This window comes from Siniperca chuatsi, linkage group LG19 (genome assembly GCF_020085105.1).
Source record: "Siniperca chuatsi isolate FFG_IHB_CAS linkage group LG19, ASM2008510v1, whole genome shotgun sequence".
Classification (NCBI taxonomy): domain Eukaryota; kingdom Metazoa; phylum Chordata; class Actinopteri; order Centrarchiformes; family Sinipercidae; genus Siniperca; species Siniperca chuatsi.
The window spans coordinates 20,704,695-20,727,377 of NC_058060.1; the positions used below are offsets into that span (position 1 = coordinate 20,704,695).

Below are 22,683 nucleotides of genomic sequence, written 5' to 3' on the forward strand. Positions count from 1 at the left end.
AAGTAGGCTACAGGTAAACTGCACTCCGCACAAAAGGAACAAAACGGGAATTATACATTTGAATGGCCACACATCCATGCATATGACATATGAAGCCTGTGGTTAGAGACAGAGCAGTGGCATTTAATTTCACATCACCAACACAACAGATAGACCATGTTTACTCCCGAAACCTTATTTTATTATTCTGCCTTTAAAGGAATAGTTTAACATTTTGAGAAATTAGCTAATTAGCTTTTTTGCCAAGAGTTAGATGAGAAGATTGATACCATTCTGCTAAATATGAAGCTACAGCTAGGAGATGGTCATCTTAACTTAGCATAAACACTGGAAGCAGGGGGAAACAGCTAGCCACTTTTGATATAACGTGTTATTAGTGAGCTTTAGAAGAGCTGGTAGGCAGATTTTAGTTACTGTTGGACAAAGCCACGCTAGCTGTTTCCGACTACTTCCAGTCTTTACGCAAGGCTAAGCCAAATGTCTTCTGGCAGTAGCTTCATATTTAAAGGAATAGTTTGACATTTTGGGAAATGCACATATTTGCTTTGTTGCTGAGAGTTATCGTTAGATGAGAAGATCGGCATCACTCTTGTGTGTAAATATGTAGCTGGAGCCAGCAGCCGGTTAGCTTAGCTTCTCACAAAAAACTGGAAACGGGGAAATAGCTAGTGTGAAATCATCAAATGTATAATTCCTGTTTTGTTCCTTCTGTGCGGAGTGAAGTTTACCTGTACCCTGCTTTCTGCAGTCGGCCCCATCCTCTACTACTACATGTGAAACCTGCAAGGCTTTTTGTCCCATCTCGCTTTCACCAAAATCTGCATCAAGGTGAAGGACAATGGCCTCTGGGTTCCCAGGGCAGTGTGGGGGGCATTATTGCTGGGATAAGTTAACCATCACCGCCAAGTGCTGATGTTTTATGATAAGGACACACAGGGCTGCAGCCGGAGGTACAATGGGGGTCTTTGTGGCTGAGGCTGCACAAATAGTGCCCAACTAAAAAGTTGTGTAATTGGTTGAGCTTCTTCCCTCTTGCTAACTCTCACTCCTCTGCACCTTAGGTGTCATGGACAAGTACTAAAACCTGACTGAATTTAGGCTTCCTCTGAATATATTAGTGAAGGTGTTTACCACTACAGACATGAAACCAGAGAGCATTTTGAAAGCACAACATGGAATCTGAGGGCTCCAAACCTCCCAGAACTCCTTTTGTTTGCAGTCACTCATATTATCCAAATAGCAAGTCATTTATCAGCTTGTTTAACTTGGAGAGGCCTTGTAGCTGGAGCTGGACCATTACTTAGGAATGTGTTTGTAAAAAGTGAGGAAAACACACAGTATAATTTGATATTTGAATTACACAAAAGTTACTGGAACAACTATAAAGATGACAATATATTTTGTTTGACTTTAGCCATTAGTCCTTGCAGACCTTCATGGTATGCACATGGAGCAGTGAAGGGTGTTGGGGTTAAGAGACCAACACTTAGACTTTAATCATAGCTCCATCTTTCATTTGGAATGTTGTATCCCATCGTAATGACAAATCATCTGAAATCTTTACACTCTTATAATAATGCCTGTGTGTGCCCATGCATTCCTGTATGTGATGTGACGGTTGTTTGGAGTTTCAGGTGATTGAGGCTCAAGAGTGCGTAGCACATGATAACACTCCCCGAGTGCATGCTGTGTGAAGTGAAGCGTGTTCTGGTCTGCCTGTCGACATGCACAATTGACTCTCTTAGACCCCAATGATGGCAACAGAACATACAAAATACCTGTGTGTGTGTGTGTATGTGTGTTGCATATATGTTTGTAGTTCAGAGCACTGAGGCTGCAGGTATTTTGATGTCTAGCCTTCACAGTGAAAGTAACAAAATCCATAATAGTTTGTCAGTACAAAAACCAAGGTGTAGAAATTACAACTTGTGGTTTTACAGGGGGTTATGAGCCAGACTATTTCTTGGCCAGATGTAGTGACTTCCTGGAGTCCTACATTTTGGTTTTAGTGGTGCTGGTAGGCAGATGTTATTTTTACCATGGACATATCCAAACTAGCTGTTTCCCCCCTGCTTCCAGTCTTTATGCTAGGCTAAGCTAACCATATCCTGGCTGTAAGCTTCATATTAAACAGACAGACATGAGACTTACATTGATCCTCTCATCTAACTCTCAGCTAGAAAGCAAATACAGTAAGCATATTTCCCTAAAATGTTGAACTATTCCTTTAAGATTAGACCTCTTCAGTGTCAAAGCTACATGATTTTTTTTATACCTTTTATGTGTTCTTCTGCTGCATTTCTAAAATGAATGAACCAGCCTTAATTTAAAATCTAGACCATTTATTTGACCAGAATTTAGCAAGCAGACGCTAAAAGAAAACACTCTTCATTCCCAGTTTGGAACTTAATAAATACTGCTTCACTGACGCATCTTGGTACATAAATAGAAAGAACATCCTCTCCAGTGTTCATTGTGTTCCAATTAGAGACTGGTTGGCCACAGGGCTTGATAGACTGACTGCTGCTGGGTTTCATCCAGTCATCAAACTCAGTGCCAGATCCACTTATACAACCTGGAGTGGGGGGTGATCCTCATCCTCTTAAACTCCCAACTCAACTACAGCTTAAAAAAACCTTTATGAATGAAATATACACTGTCTTGCCTGATGGGTGTTTTGCATGAAGGAGTGTTGAAAAGCTGTTTCATATACTGAGCATGCTGTGCTGCAGAGTCATTCCCACCTGCCCTAATCCTAGCACTGTTCGGCTTTGAACTTGGGCTTCATGTGATGTCCTAATCCAGTCAAACATTTTGCTGCCACGAGAGAGCTCGTAATCTCTCTTCTGCTGAATGTTTGAGTCATTCTGGCTCTGCAACTGCACATTTTGGTATAAAGGAATTAGCCGTGACTGTTCATATAAATGCTTCAACAAAACCTAATTGCTAACAGAAATTATTAGAAAAATCTGGATAGAAACCAGTAAAATAAAGTTACAAGCATGCTTCAGAGAGCAATAACATACAGAAAGACAATAAGTATATTATACATGGTTTACAACAGCATCTTAAACTATACAGTAGACATGCATTCAGTTATTAAGGTAGACTACAGATCAACTACAACTCCTCAGTGAGCTTTGTTCACCGTTCATTGATCTGAAATCCTTTGTCCTCACTTAGCCATTCATAAAAACAACACTGCATGTGTGTCTCAAGCTGCAACAGTGTTCTGCACAGAGGAGAGTGCACTGTTGTAGTAACTCAAGTGGGCCAAATGTTTTTTTTTTTTTGGGAAAGTACCACAGAAACAATCACTGTTGGCTCTTAAGTTGGTGAACCAGTAAAACTTTTTATAGTTTGCTTGTGAATTTTTATACACACATGTAATCCAGAAAGATACAGATTGTGAGTTGTTTTGTGGGAAAACAGCAATCATCTCAATCTCAATATGTTAAAATAGCAATTGCTTAGCTGGGAAAACTCAAGTTGTCATAATGAGTTTTGTTTCTGATTCACGCTTTATGTCAAATCATTAAGATCTTCATGCTGCATTACTAATGTGGTATAAATTTAATAAATAAACTGCATTAAATGAATATGAGTCTCATGTTATCACATAATGCAGAGTCCCACTTAAATCAGTTTAAGTTCTCCATTGTCTTGACGAGGGTGCACCAGCTCTTTAGACAATAGCGCCTCTCTGAAACCAGGGAAACCTCACCACAGTGTGGGTCAAAAGAGTCCTATTGTCCTATCTCTATTGTGCTGCTGGAGTAGCCTGCAAAACAGAACACTATCAGCCTTTGTCTTTATCCAGATCAGCTGTGCAGCCCTTTTTTTTCATGCTCTGTGGAGTCCCATGTGGCTGCCATGCCCTACATGTCACCATAATAAAGTTAAGGACACTGCTGTTACAGTTGATAATGTATAGGCAAATATGTTTCACCAATTGAACGGTAGGAAATTGGAGAGTTCAGCATATGTTTGGGCCTCAGGGCTTTTCCGCTGCCCTCACAATGATGTCCCTGTGATTTCATTTGCTCACTTTAAAGGTCTGAAAGGTCTAATGACAGAGTGTGGGAATAACAGTGTTTATTAGCTCATGGCTAGCTGATTATTTAAATGCATTATATTATCTCTGTGAACTTCATGGATACTGATCATTTTCCATTAGTGGTAGGAGAAGTATTCAGAGGTTTTAAAGTAAAAGTGGTAATAGCACCATGTGAAAATACTTTGTTGCAAGTAAAAGTCACACATTCAAAAGTAAAAAGTACAGAAGTATTCAAAGCATTAAATTTAAAAGTAAAAGTACTCATTTGCAAAATGCCCCCTTTATATATGTATGTGTTATATTATTATACAGTATAAAAGAGTAAAATCCTTCTTAAATGTAGTGGAGTAGAAAGTATCAAAGTAAAGTCCCAATATCTCAAAATTGTACAGTACTTGAGTATATATACTTAGCTACTTTCCACCACTGTAATATAATTATTATGCCAACCTTTCCTACCTTTTGCTACAGTTTGCTAGTTTATTTTTGGCACTATAAAAATAGTATTTTCTCTTACAGAAAGAAACTACCAAATTCTAAAAAAAAATATATTATCACAGCAGCATCTTAAATGAATACATACAATTTATTGGAAAAAAACATTAACAGTAATATGATACGCACCTCACAATAACTTTTAATCAGGGGTGGGAGAAGTACTCAGATCGTTTACTTAAGTAAAATACCACAGTTTACAAATACTCCATTACAAGTAAAAGTCCTGCATTTGAATCTTTACTCGAGTAAAAGTACAGAAGTATTAGCAGCAAAATATAAGTATCAAAAGAAAAAGTACTCAAAATGCAGACTGGTCTATTTCAGAGGTTTATATTGTCATGAATATTATATTATTGGATATACTATGTAAGCAGCATTTTAATGTTGCAGCTGGAGCAAATTTTAACTACTTTATATAGTGTTTGGCAGTTTCATCTCGAACAATGCACCATATTTTCTAAAATGATGATAAGACAAATTCTAATCTGTAAAGTAACTAGTATAAACTATAGCTGACAAATGAATGTAGTGGATTAAAAAGTACAATATTTATCTCTGAAATGTAGTAGAGTAGCATAAAATGGAAAAACTCAAGTAATTAACAAGTACCTCAATGCAAAACTGTACTTAAGTAAAGTACTTGAGTAAAATGCTCTTTACTGAATATACCATAAAAGACCAAGTTCCTACAGGAGTAGTGTAGGAACGTTATAGTGATTTTCAGCCAGTGACCAGAATGGACCAGCTTCCTCTCTTTATTAGAATTGTTATGTAACAACGCTTCCAATTGGCCCGCTTCAAAGTTCCAAATTTAAACTGCCCATCTGATTGGATGGCGGGCTGTATGGGGGCAAGCGGAGGGGCGTGGCTTCAGCAGAGTCGGGAGATTCGTTTATCTACTGGCAGATTGTCGCGCCGCCAACCGGGACCACGTAGGAGTACATTGTACTTTTGTCGTTTCTATTTGACCGTTTTAGCATCGAATTGAAGCTCTGAAATGATAGGAAATGAATGAACACCAGATGCTTATTTTTTGCCGGGTCTTCCTGACGAAGAAATGCACACTGAAGGGCGTTTACCGTGTTTCTTCCAGTGTGTTTTTCCTAACAGGTAGTGAGCCTCAGCGGTCAGTCAGTGTAGCTCTAAAAGGAGACTGAATATCCCGCTTTGTAATCTCTTGACAGCCTTTTTAACCCATCTTTGGATCGACGGACGCTTTTAACGGACACCTTACTCTTCCCAGAAACATGGACAATGTGTTTGTTTTGTCATTTCGGAGTAGTTTTCTGAATTTGTAACGGGTAGGTTTTGGTGTTCACAATTATAACCACAGCAACAACCTGTCGTCCGCCTGCTTAGCAAGTATATGTTAACAGTCACCCGTAGTAACAGTGACAAGGGGATTTTCTTGCTTGAAGTGACTGGAAAATTAAGAAAATGGGTTAGTTTTTGGTGTATGTGTGCCATGTCGTAAGAGAAAGAGTAGTTAGTATCCTATCCTGGCTGTTTATATTTAGCTTATGGCTTAATTCGTGAAGGCTGGTGTGCTTTTACACCGCAATCCTTAATGTCTTGTGCACTTTCCCCCCACAGAGAGACACGAATTCCGCTTTTATTTGACATGCATGTCTCGTTTCCACCCCCTTGTGTGCAGACAATATTACAGAGGTGACTTTTTTTAATCAAGGGTTACAAAATAAACAAAAAAGCTTGACTATCCAACTGCCATTGCCCACTTTTAGCCAAATGCACTCTCCAATAATTGAATAGAAGTATTGGGTGAATGTTAACCATGAATTGGATTTTAGATAAGCCTTAAAGTCATGCTACATCATCTGGAAAATCACTATAATATTCACCCTATATTGATCTCAATGTACTTTATTTTTAAAGCTCCTATGATGTCTCTATAATATTTCTATATTACAAGAATTTAAGGTATTATAGGGACCTTTTAGATGGTTATAATTTTGCTGGAATATCTAATCATTCAGAGTTAGGAGAGTTAAGATGTTAGGCTGTCCTTGTTTGACCAGGCTCATCATAAATTTAGAGACTTGAAGGTTTGATGTGACATTTAATGGCTATAGTCTTTTTCAAAAATGCATTTCAGGGTATCTTTTTGTGGCTCTTGTTGTTGATGGTGCTGATATTTAGCTACACTTGGATGTCCAGGCTCATTAGTCTGGGGAAAAAATGCGAAAAATAACAGTTTTATTTGGCCTGCATGGGATAGGGACAGTGTGCCAATGTTTCTTGTCTCTTTTGGGCTGCATTTATTTCACTAACTTGTTTACTTTGTGTTTAGATTTCAGCCACTGATGGACATGAAGAAGGAGGATGGTGTGGATTAGGATCTTTTTTCCTTTTCCTGTTTTTGTTTATTTTTTGGCTTCATCCTCCTCACCTCAATGTGGTCTCTAAAGGACTTCTTCCTCCTCTGCTGTTTGAAATGAAATGATGGCAGCACGTTGGAGTGATTCACCACAGGACAATGAAGAGAGTAAACACAGAGCCATAACTCCGTCTTGCGAGGTAGGACTTTGGATGGAGATGTGTCTGGATCCCAGGCTGTTACAGTTCACTGTGCAGTCTGTTTTTTCTTTTTTTATAAGTGTGCATGCTTGTACAGCTCCGGCATGGTGCCTTTTTGATTATTTAGCTATTGTGGTGTATTCACAGGTATCTGCTGACATATTAAATACATAGATCGTGTGTGACCTTTGACAGTTTATCAGTGTGGCAGAGAAGAATTATAATCCTAAAATGATTGACATTTTTGCCAGATTCCTTATGGTATGTCTATTTTTGACACAATGTAAGCTTTGTGCTACTTGACTGGAGTGGAAAACGCTTGCATGTGGATTCACAAGTTTCAACTGTCACCTAGATACATGTGAAGCATCCATGAAAACCATCAGACTACAGTAACTTCATCAGCGCTGTTTCAAAGGTATTCTTGCTTTCAGAAAAACTTGTGACATGCCGCAGAAGTTGCAAAGTGTGTTTTGCACTCAATGCACTCACAGAAACAGAGTGTGAGCTAAGTGTTCCAGTGCACAGCACATCACATCTGCCAGTTTATGGGGTGAATAAGTTCATTTTTTCCCCCACTCTGACAACTGTTTAAGTGCACAATTTTATACTTGCAGTGCTAATCTTACTGGGTCTTTTGTGGGTCTGCATGCCAAACTCTCATAAATGGCACATTGTAGAGCTCATCCTTTTCCTCTTACGGTAGCTTCAGTGGTTACATCATCATAATCATCATCATAGTCCAGCTAGGCTTGATGCATGTCATAACAGCATTGCAGCGGTGGCATGTTTTGGATTAAACCATCATCAGAAAATGGCAATAGTGCTCTGTGTGTGTGGCTGTAATCCTCTTACTATGTCAGAACTAGCTGTGGATAGATGACATAAATCTATGGGAATAGGGTAAGGCAGCAACCTAACAATGCTGGAGTTTGTGAAACAGTTGAGGGAGTAGAGGAGGAGTACAGGACACTGAGCAGAACATTTGCTTTATTGAAAGTGGTTGTTTCTGTCAGTTTTTGTAATGGCACTATTTTTTCCCTCCCAATCTTTTGTGTACTGTCAGATCAAGAAATGTGAGAAAATGAGGCAGAATCTCTAAAATAAAGAGACAGGAATGAGTAGTTACCATGAAAAACTTTTTTCTTTCTTCTCCACTGGCTGCTTCTAGTGATTCCTCACATCCGTTTTCTGCAGTCTAATAAATGTTTCCCGTAACATTACTTATCTCTCCCTCACTTAGTAAAACTACAACCACCACAGCCTACCAAACTCCCAGCTGTTGAGCAGAAGCATCAAAAATACATCAGTTACTTCCCAAACACAAGCTGCTTCTCCATTAACTTCTTAGACTCGGATACTCTCGAGCATTGGTCAGCTTTAAATCAGCTAAACCTGCAGATGAAGCCTGATTTATTTTTATTTTTGTTAAAGATTTTTTTCAGCTTTATTGCTTGAAAATGGGCAAAAGAAAGATGAGGATGCTATGTGCAGAAGGACAGTAGAATAAAAAAAACAAGACTTTGCAGGTGCATGGTTGCCCACTGAATCACCAGGATGGCCTGATTAAAAAGTGAAATTTGATTCCATCAGTTTCTTATTAACCTAAGGATTGGAACAATATCGCCACACATCTCTACATCGCTGCAGAATATGTGAATCACCTGTGAGTCAGTACCAGTGTTTAGCCTGATTGTTTGCAGCCCGGGGCTTGACATGGGTGCGAGGCAGGTCTTTTTATCCACCTGATGCCTCCTACAACACACACACAAACACAAATCTCGCCCAACTTTCAAGCTTCGCTGCTTGTGAACTGCTTTCCCCCCTTGGGGTCTAATGAAAGTTGACACCCCAGGCGGGACGAGGCTTCCCTCTCCCCTCTCCTCCACCCACTCAGCTGCATCATCTTGGCTCGCTAATGAGGAAGGCTGCAAGGGGTGTCCTTTCTAAGACTACCCACCCCACCCTGCTACCGCCAAAGCGATGGTAGCAACGCTGGGGTAATTTAGTCACAGCTGCCCCGGTCATTAAGAGAAAAACACCCCACATGTAAAGCGTCTGCTTCTCTCTCTTGGCCTCTTTCATATTCCCCACCTTACTCGACCTGCTGTCACACTGATGCTAGCAGGGTAGTTATGAAGCAGCTGAGGCCCTCAGATCTATACATCTTAGAGAAAGACGATTGAAAAAAAGATTGATAAACAGTTACTTTCTTGTTGTTAGACTTAGGGCTGCAACTAACGATTGTTTTCATTATCGATTTAATCTGTCAATTGTTTTCTCAAAGTCAATAAAATATCAGAAAATAGTGAAAGTTTGTGTAAAGTCTGAAGCTGAAACACAATTTTTTTGGCATTTTTGATTGAGTGAAATAATGGAAGCTTAAATGATAAGACGATTAGTCAATAGGCAGGAAATTAATCAAAAGTTTATTTTTATAATCGAGTAATCATTTAAGTCATTTTTTAAAAGTAATAGCTTCTCTCTCTCTCCTCCACCACTTCTCCAGTGTGAGGATTTGCTGCTTTTCTCAGTTTTATATAATTGTAAACTGAATATCTTTGGATTTTAGGCTGTTGGTCGGACAAAACAAGACATTTGGTAGACCAACTGATTAATTGAACAAAACGATCAACCATCAGCAGATGGATCGATTAGGAAAATAATTGTTAGTTGCAGCTCTAAATGGGAGTCAGTATATGCCTCGTATAAGCACTTCACTTCTGCTGGTTGTCTCTTTTTTTTCTGTCAATTTCAATTAGCAAAACCTGTAATATAAATTTTGTTGCCAAGATATATGAAAAAGAAAAATAGTGGATACAAGAAAGGGGAGCAATAATGAAAAACAAACAAAAACACAATTGTGAAACACTCTCTCTAGCATATATTGATCACATCCCTCATTCATGTTCAGGCGGTTGAGACCAATGGCGGTGCTGTGAGTGCTGGTGATGCTCCCTGCTTTGCTCTAAATATAGCCCCTCCCAGCTCAATAAACCCCTGCTCTTTTTTTCCCCCTCTCCCCCGTCCACATGCTTGTCTTTCACCCGTCCTCTATTCCCGCGTGTTTTTAGTGATGCTATATTTAACTTGTGGAAAGATGAATGCTATGTGTGTCAGAGAGGGAAAAATGGAATCACTGTACTGGAAACGCTGTCCGTTTTCTCCTGAATGCTGTTACAAGCAGTTAATATGTGAATGTTGGTCAGGACAGTATCATTTTAGGTGTCGGGGAATGCGAGAGTGGTCAGTTTGTGCCACGTGAGAGCTTGTTTTTTCCCTGGAAACTAGGAAGACTTAGTGTTTTTCAGTTTTTCCACATACATACCCAGCTGGTAGCATTTAGTGTCAAAAGACAACTTACATTTCCAGTGTCACATCCCAGTCCTAATTAAGCTCACTATGATCTCACTTTTTAAAAGTCTGGAGGTTTATTTTAGTCATTGCAAGACAAAAAAAACATTAGAAAAGAGATTACAATGTCTCCAAAAGGAAATTACCTACACATTTATCAGTGTTTAGAGGCATGGCAGTTCATCAATCAGAGCAGAGACAAAACGATTTTGATTTGCATACATTTGAAAAGCAAATGTGTGTCGTGCAGCACATCAGGGTTCTTTCCTATTCAGCAAACAAGACACTGACCTGGACATGACCTGGCTTCTGTCTTAGCACATACACACAAAGAGAAAGTGTCTTGGGAATAACCAGGAGCATGCTCTCTGAGGGTTTTCCCCCGGTTTGGAAACACCAGATTTGCCTCACAGTTATTGTCATCAAACTGAAACTGGAGTGCTTGTTTTGGCATCTCTTATCGGAATCAAACTTCCGAGCTATTCTGAAATCTGTACGCGTGCTGCACCGGAATCAAGGTCACCCAAAATTTGAGTGTTGGGCGGCCCCCTTATCACTTCCTCTTGTGGAGAGGTGACGTTCATGCTCAGTGTGTCTCCTCTGCATGTCATCCTTCAGTCTGAGCCCAGACTGCCCAGACTAGCAGCAGTCACACTAGACGCCATTATTCCACTGGCCACAAGCATGGATGGATGATTGATGGATGGATGCATACAGGGAGGAAGGGAGGGAGCGGGAAGAGGAAAGGGGTGTCAAGGCAGACGAGAGTTTAACCACTGGAAGAAAAATGCCACCCTATTTTTTTTCTTCTTTTTTTGTTCTGTCTTTTGCCATTTGGTTCAATGTCACAGCCTCTTCTGCCTGGCTGCCCCCATCCCTCTGTACGATAAAGGGAGGGCAGAAAGAAGATGGTGAGAGGTAGCAGTTGGGGTGGTGGGGGCTTTGCAGACGCAGACAGGACAGAACCAGTCTAATGCTCAGTGAGGCTGAGATGCTATCCATTACACATGCCCAAGGCATCTCCGTCAAAACAAAAAAAAAAATCTGGCTCTATCTTTGGCTCCAAGACATGACATACACTAGTCAGGGGTGTGTGTGTAAAGAGCATAAAGCACTCAGTAGCTCATTTCTTAAGGCAGTATTCACCATCTTCCATCCTATCATAATTTACACCTTACAGGCTCCATTAGCCAAAAATGATGTAATGCATTGTGTAGTGGCTGGTAGATAATAAACATATAGACTACAGCCATGTAGCATTTTCACATCTGAAAGACCATACATTTCACATGACATTTAACACAATTTTCAGCCATTTCCTGCAAGAAAGATTTCCCTATGAATCCTGGAGGCACTTTTTACTTATTTTATTTTGTTTGTAAAACTGCAGAAAACCATGTGTGTGAGCAGTATTTGTTTTTAATTGATCCTTATGTAACAGGGTGTTATCAGGACACATCTTAACCCGCTGTGTTAGTGTGGGCTTTGAGGTCTTGGCAGGAAACCACATTATTTCCTGTCAGCATCAGCAGTGGAAATGAACAAGGGCACCCTGATGAAGGAATGATTTCATGAATGGATGGCAGAGAAGCCACTGACTCTGTTTTGGAAGCTCCAGTCCTTTTTTGGGTTATTTGGATCAAAGAATCCTAAAATATAATTTTACACAGATTTGGGGTCTTACTTAATTTTAAATCCAATATCTTTGAATTTTGGATTGTTGGTTGGACAAAACAAGCAATTTGAAGACATGACATTGGGTTCTGGGAACTTGTGACTGGCCTTTTTCAATTCAATTTTATTTATTTATATAGCGCCAATTCATACCAGAAGTTATCTCATTGCACTTTTCCTATAGAGCAGGTTTAAACTGTACTCTTTATAATATTATTTACAGAGACCCAACAAATCCCATTTCACCATTTTCTGACTTTTTATAGACTTAAGAGATCATCTTTATAGACTTAAGAGATCATCAAAAAATTAAGCAGATTAATGAATAATGATAATAATCTTTAGTTCAGCTGATGAACACTAAACTCCCACCTGCAGTCTTAATAAATTGGACTGGACTGCAGTGGATAAAGCTGTTGACTAAAATGTGTAATATCTCTCCCTCTTCTTCACTGAATTTAATAACCTAACTCGTCTGTCAACCATCTCAATAAGCTTCAGGTCCCCACATGGCTCATGGGGTTATATTTCTCTGCCTGACGTGCTCATCTATTTTCTGCCAGTGAAATGATGTAACCTCAACCTCTTTAAAACATGCATGCGCTCCCTGTTGTTTTGAAAACTGTAGGAGGGTGTGTGTGGCACGGACTGTGTGTGTGTGTCCAGAGAGCACCATGAGATCCATAACTCAGAATTGATTGGATTATACACCCTTCAGTGTGGGGGTAGGGCACATGCTTTTACTCAGCTTGTGATGGGGGGAGTTTTGCAGCCGCCGCTCATACACATGTTGCTGCATGATGTCATAGCGGTTTACTGTGTAGATGTTATTCACAGACAGTTTTAAGTTTTCAATTATCTCAACATGAGATAATTTGGACTAAAGTGATTTCTACAATTTCCAAATAGCTGCACAAATTTAAAACAAAATATAGCACATTTTATAAAGAGATAGCAAGTCCTCTTTTACACACTGCATCGTGAATATTTTATAGATTTAATACTAACATTTCGGTAAGCTTTTTCATCTAATTTAAAAGGTAGTTAATTGTTTTGGAACATTGCCCTGCATTTAGGCGATTTGTTAGATTTGCCTGGCCTAGATATTTTGAGAACAGTACGTCACTGTTGGTAGAAGATTTGCTTGTATTAATCCCTTTGACTTCTTAAGCATTTGTAATGTTTTGTTTTAAGCGTAACATAGCGAAACGGGGACTTTGATGTTTTTCATTTTGCCAAGAGAAATCTGGCAATTTGGAGACAGCTGAGCGGTTTGGACTGACAACACATTTTAAGAGTCTTGGGTCTCTGAGAATTTGTCTTGGTTCTGTCTTACATGTTTTTCCCCTACCAGTGACTCATTCCCGCTGGGGGCCTGGCCTCACAAGTTAGGAAAAAGCAAAGAGGTGTGGATTATGTGGAACACTAGGCGGTTTAAGAGTTATGGGGGGCAAGCAGACGAGAGCAGTGAGTGATCACCTCCCCAACTGGTCTGTTGATAGTGTGTTGTGGGGCCCAGGGTTGCCATGTCTGGTCACTGAGTGTGGCCTGTGGGACTTGGCTGACCTTTCTGACCAGACTGTGTGTGTAGCCTCCTGACCTAACACACAGTCTTGTGTCTGTATTATCACTCAAGTTGTTTTTACCCTTCTGTTTGTGAAATATCTCTGATATATCTTTACAGTTGTTACACAATATTTGGTGCACAAAAAGAATTTGTATTACAGTACTACTGCTTCTGAATGAAAGCTTACAGCTACATGTTGCTGCACCTGTGCAATTACCAGAGTTGTCACAGTGGTATGTTGGTTTTAGATGGCCTTAGCCACAGCGGATATTGAGCTTTCGTGGTCAGTTGACATCCTGGGGATCCCTGTAATTTGGAGAAAGAGAAAAAAGACTGGAGTGACACATAGAACCAAGGGGTTATTAAAAATGTATGAATATCTTAAACCCTCAGGCTACTCCTTGCTCCTAAGTGGTTATGGCGTTTCTCATTTGAAGTGAGCTCAGCCGCCTTACAGCTAATGTCACAATCACAACCATCTGGACGTCATACAGCATCAAAGGGTGGAAGGAGCATAAACAATCCCAGACAAGTATTTACTGGCATCCAGTAGTTTCCTAATTCTCTCTTCATACACTTCCGGCATATTTTCCTCTCTCAAAAGCTTGACTTTTTTGACATCCCGCGGTGAGAGGAAGTCTTTAACTTGATGTTCATTTACTTAAGAGAGCCGGCTTGAGTTTTTGCTTTGCAGTGGTGGGGGCTGCGGCGGGGAGTCTTGCCCCTGCAAAGTAGAGTGAAATTTTTTTGCAGAGTAATGAAATAAATAACTCTGGTGGGATAGAGACCCGCATTGCCGGCAAAGTGCAGAATCACTCAGGCTTGGAGTTAGAGGCAGAGAGCTTGCACAGCCCTCTCTTCTGTCGGTTTTCACAGAATCACCCAGACAACTTGAAACCTCTTGAGGTGTTATAAGCCTTAGGTGTATTTTCACTTGAACGAGGGACAGCGGTGGAAGGTGCATAATGCACATTGAGTCAGTGACAGAGACCTTTGCCTTTCCTTGGCTGTGTCCTAAAGAGTGAGAGAGAGGTGAGGGAGAGAAGAAGGAAATCTGTTCTTCACCGGTTTTATGTCCTGCATTGCGGCCTGATGCGTGATGATTTAGAGTGAGCCTTTGCTGCTCTGATTCTCTGGCTGCCTCAGCCTGGTACCGCTGCAGAGACGAGCACAGGGAGGCACAGCCAGCCGGGAAGAGACACCATCACAGGAAGAGAGACAGAGGGAGGGTTACCAATATGCAAAGGCAGATCACAAGAAAAAGTGCTGTCTCCTCCATCGTCTTTTAGGCTTCTACTCTACCGGTCAGTCTACATTCTGTTGCGTAACCATGGTGATGCCTCTCCTGCACGTCGACAACCAGGTGGACTTTTTTGCTCCGGACTGCTGAAAACTCTTTTCTGCTGGATCCCTCTCTCAAGACGGCTGTTTTTTTAAATGTTACATCTAAGATAATCCCCTGGGTTTTTGTGCAGCATGAATCATTAACATATTTCTAATGAAGCGCGACTGGGGCAATGGTCACAGCGGATAGGATGCCCGCTGGGCTCGCAGATGGGCATGGAGACGCTCTCTCTGCCTTCTGCTGATGATTCCCTCGCCTTCTTGCACCCTCCTCTCTGTCAAGGTGACATCGAGGAGTGTTGCTGCCAGCAGGGTGCCACTGGGCACAGCAGGGTTTGGTACACACAGCTGAGGGGCAGGTGTCTGGGCAGCTTCAATTTCCTCAGTGCAACGTAAAATGGCTCATCTTAAAGTTCTCGACTGTATGATTAACAACAACTGGAGTCTGATCTGCGATCTATACTGCGCCTGGAACAATCAGGTCAGTTTTCTCTATTTTTTTAAGCATTTGACTTAAGGACTTAATATTATTTTGGCATTTTTAGCCTTTTATTGATAGTGACAGTGGAGCTTGACTGGAAACATGGGGGGAGAGATAAGGGGGTGACATGCAACAAAGGTCCGTGGCCGAAATCAAACCGGGCATGTTGCAATTACTGTAGGCTAGATAGTGTACATCCTACCCACTAGGCCACCACAACGCCCCATTAGTTTCTTATCATATGACAAACTGGCAGCTATTGGGGCATCAAACTAGCAACCTCCTGGCTGCAGGACAGCCTCTCCAAGCATCAGGCTACACTATACCCCTTACAGAGGCAGTCATAAAGTAATAATATTGTAAAGCATTCATACAAGAGTCGTTCTTGTTGCAGCTGGATGTGCAGCAGGTTTATCTACACATTTTTATACCTGTAGATGTTGGTCACCCTTCCTCACCTGTTTTATGAGCTTGCCTTCCTCTCTGTCCCCTATTGCTCTCTGGAGTTCTCCATGGAAAGGCATCCCTGACATCTTGCTTATTAATAGGCAGCCAGCATTCATTCAGTAGTGCAGTATGCAACTGGAGACTCTGGAGTGCAAGGCATGCTGAACTCTGAGTGTCCGTGCTGCTGCAAACAGAGTGCCTCATGCAGCCTCAGGTGGCTCGAGACTAAACTTGATTTTGAGAAAATCAGTCATCAATTTATTTAACAAGTGATTCTTTGACTGAAATTTCTTGTTCTCTTGGCTCCAATTCAAATCAACTTTCTTGAAGAATTTTTTGTAGTAAATGGCTTCATTTAGACATTTCAGCAAGTGTAACTACATAAACTGGTGAAATGATTCATCCCATTGGCACTTTGTAAAACAAAAAATTTTGGACACAGTCTTAGATCAAAGGCTGGCTGGTAAAATCCAGTGGAGGATGTTCACTTGTAATGGGATGTGATGTTAAGTGCAAGGGTGCAAAGGTTGAAACCTTTCTATGTTCAGAAAAGGGCGTATTTGCCTGTGAATCTGAGCATATGAATGTGGACGTTCTCTCTATCATACAGTGCTCTTTGTGGTGCTATCTTGTATGTATCCATTTGTCTCTATATGCACAGAAGTCAACTTGGCACCCTTACTAACACTTAACATCTCTGACATGCCTTTTCAGCGTTTTCACTGGAAACTCACACAGACAGCTCATTGTTTCATGCATTTTTTTCCCTCTCCCCTTTTTCATTTTGCCATGGAATGCTTGATGTGAGGAGTAAAGACATCTTGCCGTGTCAAACATTGCGGCAGAGCTGCTCTCTGGTATGTCCCTTGCCCTAATTTAATTTTAGCAGTGCTGAAAATTGTTTGCATCCCAAGCCGAACTGATAGGCCTCTGTTTCCAGAGAGCCTCTGCTGTCCGAGGCACTGAAAACAGCCTTTGTGCGCCAGTAGCACAGCACAGAGGCCTCATGAAATATTTACAGGCTAACACCTGGTGTGAGACAGAGAGAGAGAAGCCAGGGAATCAACAACACTGCCACCAATAACAGCGAGGCCACAGCTCTATTAATATGTTGGCCTGCCAAAAATATTTTGGTTTAATATTTAGTGTTCTCATGAACAATAGCATTCATTTAAGTCTCACTGAAACAAAGAATGAAAAACAAAACAATTTAGAGCTGAAATGATTAGTTGATTGATTAGTCGATTAACAGAAAAATAATCTGCAGCTATTTTGATTGATTGTTTCTGTTGTTTTTTTAAGCAAAAATTGCCAAACATTCTCTGGCTCTAACCTATCAAATGAGAGGGTCTGCTGCTTTTCTTTGCCATACATCAATGTAAATTGAATATCTTTAGGTTTCAGACTTTTGCTTGAACAAAATATGACATTTGAAGACATTATCTTGGTCTTTTGGAAGTTGTGACGATCTTTTTTTCACTGTTTTTCGACATGTCAGATTCATCATAATCATCAATAATGAAAATAATCATTAGTAGCAGCCCTAACACCATTACTCCCTGGGAAACAGAGTTTGTGTCATTCTGTGCTAACAGGTGTAAATAAAATCTCATCCAGATTTTTGACCAGTGCGTCTGCCCCTAGTGGATACACCATTGGATTACACTACAAAAGTATGCTTCCCTGCATTATTTCCTGCCCCAACATCGATATGGATACAAGGTAATGTTTTGTTAGACTTTTAACGGGTAGCATACTCAAGCTACATAATTTCAAAGTGTCCATTATGGAGGATGTTCTATATAACTAAAACAATCAAAGATAGCATCAATCCACCAGTTTTTGTTGTGTGCGTTCTTGGATATGTCTGAGTCTCCCCACTTTGCTCAGAGGAGTAGTTTTAACATGGCACAGGGGTGTTAAACAGGAGAGTCTATGTGTCAGAGGGCACACTGTCATGACCCAGCTCTGTCAAAAACCTCAAAGAGCAACCAGGATTAATAATTCATAGATGAGGAAACCAATTATACAGCGCTCTGCTCGCATCTGGGTGGGGGGGACCCTGGGGACTTTAATTGGCCCACCTGCTCTCTGTTGCTGAAGGGTTGGCCGAGGTGGCTGGCTGGATGTGAGGGTGATGTGTATGTCTTCTCTTTGTTTGAATGCCTCTGAGCTTTTAATGTGGGGGGATGGCTTCCTCAATGGTGCATTGGTAGCCACTTCATCTATTTCAATTTTCAATTTTATTTTACTCATATAGCGCCAATTCATAACAGAATTTATCTCAATGCACTTTTCCTATAGAGCAGGTATAGACTGTACTATACTATATAATATTAATTACAGAGACCTAACAAATCCCACCATGAGCAAGCATTTGGCGACAGTGGCAAGAAAAAACATCCTTTAAAAGGCAGAACCTTGGACAGAACCAGACTCAATGGTGGGCCACTGTCGTGTTAGGGTTTTGGGGGGGATGCAAATACCACGTAGATTTTAAAAAAAAAAATTTTTTTACCATGAGGCTGATCTGACATCCCTGTAGTGATGGACCACACCCAACACATTAGGAGGGGCTGCCCATGTGCTTGTCAATGTTTTTTTGGACTAAGAGACAATTACAAGGCAAGCAAGACATAAAAATTGTAAAAAGCCAAACATTTATTCTAGCTTCTGATTTGGACAAATGTCCTTTTGGGCTCTGGAAAATTGTGATTAATATTTTCAAATCTCTCTGACATTGTATAGACTGAATATTTATTATTGTTAAGTTTATTAGAGGAAATAAGCTGCAAATTTATCAGTAATTAAAATAATTGTTTGTTAAAGCCCCAAGCAAATTAAACTAGCCTAGTACACTAATATACACTAGAGTAGAAAGCCATCCTTGGGCTCTTTGTACTCTTGTAGCAAACCCTTCTTTGGATGGTGATTTGGGCCTCTGATGTGCATCAGCCCACTTTTATCTGGTCTCTCTTTCTGTCTGTCTGTCCCTTTCTCTCCTCTCTCCTTCCATCTCCATTTCTCCTTTGTGGAGAGGAATTCCAGGCTGTTGGTCCGCACAATTGCCCGCACATTAGCATATGAAAGCAGCCGAGGGGTAGTGAGTGAGGCGGGAAAAAGGGAGGGAAGGAGAGTCACAAAACTTTCAAATCAGTCCCTAGCAGACATCAGAACTTTAATCAGCCTCATGGTAGCCTATGTGGCACATATTTCCCTTAGGGAAGCCTTTCGTACTAATGTAAAAAGAACAGAGTTAGTCTCTGTAGACTCTGTTTCATTCCTGGGGTTTTATCCATGGACATTGTTCTGTGTTGAACTGTTCCACCTGACAGTTTCAGCATGTCAGTGATAACTGACAAGCTTATCTTTTCAGCCTCTGGCACAAATCTTGTCTTCAACCCAAGATGTCCAAACCTCGATGGTGATATCGCCGGCTCCTTATACACTTATCTCAGGCATAAAATCAATCAATCTAAAGGATTTGCTTCGCTCTCTTGAGATCTTAATGTGGTCCCAAATGAGGCCATGTCCTCATGGCTTTATAAGGTGGATGAATCTAAAAATGCTGTATATTTGAAAATGACTTTTCATTTTTCACTTTTTCATTTTCAGTGCATTGCTTTCATCATTTGGTAAGAAGCAGGACTGACCTGGGTATTCTGCTGACTCTCAACAGCAGTTTAAACCTCTGTTCTGTCCTCCTATTCTGCATGATCAGTGTTGTATTTCATTGTAGCAGAGCACACAATTTAGAAGTACTGATTCAGACATTGTTTCGATAATTAATTGTTAATTGTTTTGATAGTGATAGAGATATCAGTTTGATCTGGAGACCTGTGATCACTATTTTATACAACATAAACATAAATAGTTGAATGAAAACACCTGTTTTGTGTGCTATATTTGGCTTTCACAATGGGCAATCACAGAATAGATCGGAGGCCTCTTAACATTACTGCTACACTCCACCTGATCATGTCTGTGAAAACATCCATCATTATTTTGGAAAAGCTTTGTTTTCCTTACCCACACTGCAGTTCCCTTTCAGATGTATTCATTGTGGAGAGCATTTAAAGTATTGTTTTCAAGTGTGAAGCCTTCAACTGGATAGAAGGCCAAAAAAGAGAGGAAAAGATTCATTTTGAAATTAATGCAGCTTTCTGGTGGACAAACTGTAAAGCATGTGTTGTGTCAGTGAGGTAGGATGTACTGAGGCATTAAACTATGAAGTACTACCTCCCGCTGAGACAGGTTAATGTTCACACACAGAGGGCAGTTTTAAGTGCTGCACCATAGATTATCTTAAACCTCTGACTTGCACCTCTAAGTATTTTGACAGGATCTTGTTACAAGCAGCAATCAGCAGTTGTTAGAAGCAAGTTAATTTGTACTTTACACAGATCTAAACTATGAGTGTGTGATAAACCAAGGGGGCTTATATAAAATAATAGTTAATCTAGAAGAAAACTAAATTAATGTGAGGGTTGGAGTAGAAAAACAACAAGAGAATCACAAAATTGTCAGAATGCCAAAGATTGTGCTGACACCTTTTTGCTGAATCAGTTTGCAGTTTTTACTCAACTTCAAAAATAGGTCACATTTAATACACCAGTACCAAGAAATGTAAGATATTCCTCCTGTGGCTACTATTGCTGTGTCATTGTCACTCCATACAGCTGCCGACTACTGGGTTTTCTTCACCGTAGACTGAGGGCATGTGGTCGTAAATTTGAGCTGTACTGTAGTCCTCAGCGGTTTGGCTGAGTTTGTAGTGAAAAGCGGTGTGAACAGAATGCTGATTCACCTCATGCTGCCACAGTAACCCCTCACTCTCCCTCCCCACGCATGCACACAGACACATAATCCCTATGACATATGTGCAGTAAACATACAGTGATGCTGTATGTAAGGGTTTGTCTGTATAGGGCAGAATTGCAGACAAGGAGCTGAAAAGAAATTGTCTCTAGAGGCTTGGCTCAGCAAAACCAAGAAACACCTTGTCCTTGGAGTGTAACCTTGGTAACACAGAAAAGGATGGCACATAAAGATGCCTTTCTTCTATAATATTTCAAGTACGCTATTCTTCTATGCCAGAGAAAAGAAAAGGAGACAGTGAGAAAGAAGACAGCGGAGGATGTGAATAAGAAGTAGCTGGATGCGGCTGAGTCTCCTTGGCGCGGATGATGAAAAACTGGCTTGGAAAAGATGCAGCTCTCTTTGGTGCAATGCAGACAGGGCTGGGAGGAGCCTCGCCAGTGGGTGGAGCTGTATGTGCATGCATGTGTGCGTACAAGAGTGCATGTGTGACTGTGTTTGTTAGAAGGTGTTGTTTTGTTTTCATGTATAAGTGATTACACATTGGCTCTTTTGCCCAACCCCCCATGCTCTCTTTCTCTCTCTTGAGGTGAGGTTGTAAATATCACCAGTATGCTGGAAGAGAAGAGGGTTGCTATGGTGATTTTATTTATTTTTTGTTTTTTTGTTTGTTTTCTCAAGGTTTGAATGCCAGAATCGCCACTGTGGTGCACGGTACATCTAAACTCGATCAACCTATTAAGAGTAGTTACGTCATGCAAGACAGTTGGGGGGGGGGGATGAATAATCCCTCTGCAGAGCCCTGACAGAGAATCCATAGATCACTGGTGTGTGTCGGTCACCCTCTCTATACTCTAACCCTCTCTACTACTGCTACCAGAGCTTGTCCTTCACAATCTCATTTAGCTGAGATAAATGGATGAATAAATTTAGGAGAATAGTTTGCTTGCAGTATACTTTTAAAAATCTGAATTCTAAAAAATGCAATCCCCATCATGTCCTTCTCCTGTGCTTCCAGCTCCTCCATAAAATGGTGAGCCTGGCATATTTTCCTGTTTTCCTCACACAGCCCTGAGGCATCCCAGTAAAAGTGGCGTTAATTGGCTGCCTGTTCAGTGCCAGAGCACACGATTGGCCAGCCAGTGTAGACTTCACAGCTATACAGACAGTGATAATGATGCCCTCTGTCCTCTATCAGTCAGTGTGCACACACCGCTTTGTTCTGATGCTGATGAGACAAAACCACATTAGCATTCAGAGCACCTCCACACCTATGGTCCTCTGACAGCGTGACAGAGATGGGCTTAGCCCTGATTTACTAATCAACATTGATGAATTGCAAGAAAAACCAATCTGACAGTGTCACAAGAGAGGTCACCAGAGGAAGATGGTGTCAAATTTGCTATTTTTGCAAAACTGAATACCTCTCCGCCCGACCCAAGGAAATCTATTCTGTTGCCATTGTCTGTCTTTATAACACAAATGACATCCATCTGTTTCTCCCTCGCTGTTTTCCTTTGGCTTTTATTTTTTAAAGGGGCCTGTGCGTGCATGCCAGAGAGAATGGCTCACTAGTTGACTGAGTGTTTACTGTGGTGATGGAGAATTCAGTGGACACTCCCTCTCTGTTGACTGGGACCCAAGGATGATTAGAACTCAGTCTGATAAAGGCAGACAAAAGAAAGACAGGTGCCAAGCGAAAGAGAGAAGGTGAAAGAGAAATGAGACTAAAGATTGAGATCCTAAAAAGTGCTGTGAGGTGCAGTGAGAAGGGGCAACAATAAAGGACAGGAGATGGAGGGAAAGAGGAAGAGATGAGGAGTATGAGGTTTTTATTGTTTCCAGCTGGGCCTGGGTGTGGTTATAATGGCCTGGAGACCTGCTGTGTTCAGTTCTGCTGCGAGTCCT

General features: G+C 40.8%; 1 protein-coding gene across 2 annotated transcripts in view; it reads left to right on the forward strand.

Moving 5' to 3' along the window:
- Positions 1 to 5,433: 5,433 nt before the first annotated feature.
- Positions 5,434 to 22,683, forward strand: part of LOC122866543 (rho GTPase-activating protein 21-like) — an 84,271-nt gene continuing 67,021 nt past the window's right edge. The window contains exons 1-2 of one of the 2 annotated variants that reach the window (XM_044176308.1): positions 5,434 to 5,856; positions 6,864 to 7,090. In XM_044176308.1, the coding sequence (XP_044032243.1) occupies positions 7,013 to 7,090 (78 nt within the window). In that variant the 5' untranslated portion in view covers positions 5,434 to 5,856; positions 6,864 to 7,012. The remainder of the gene's footprint in view (positions 5,857 to 6,863; positions 7,091 to 22,683) is intronic. The other variant, XM_044176309.1, reaches the window with a different exon arrangement.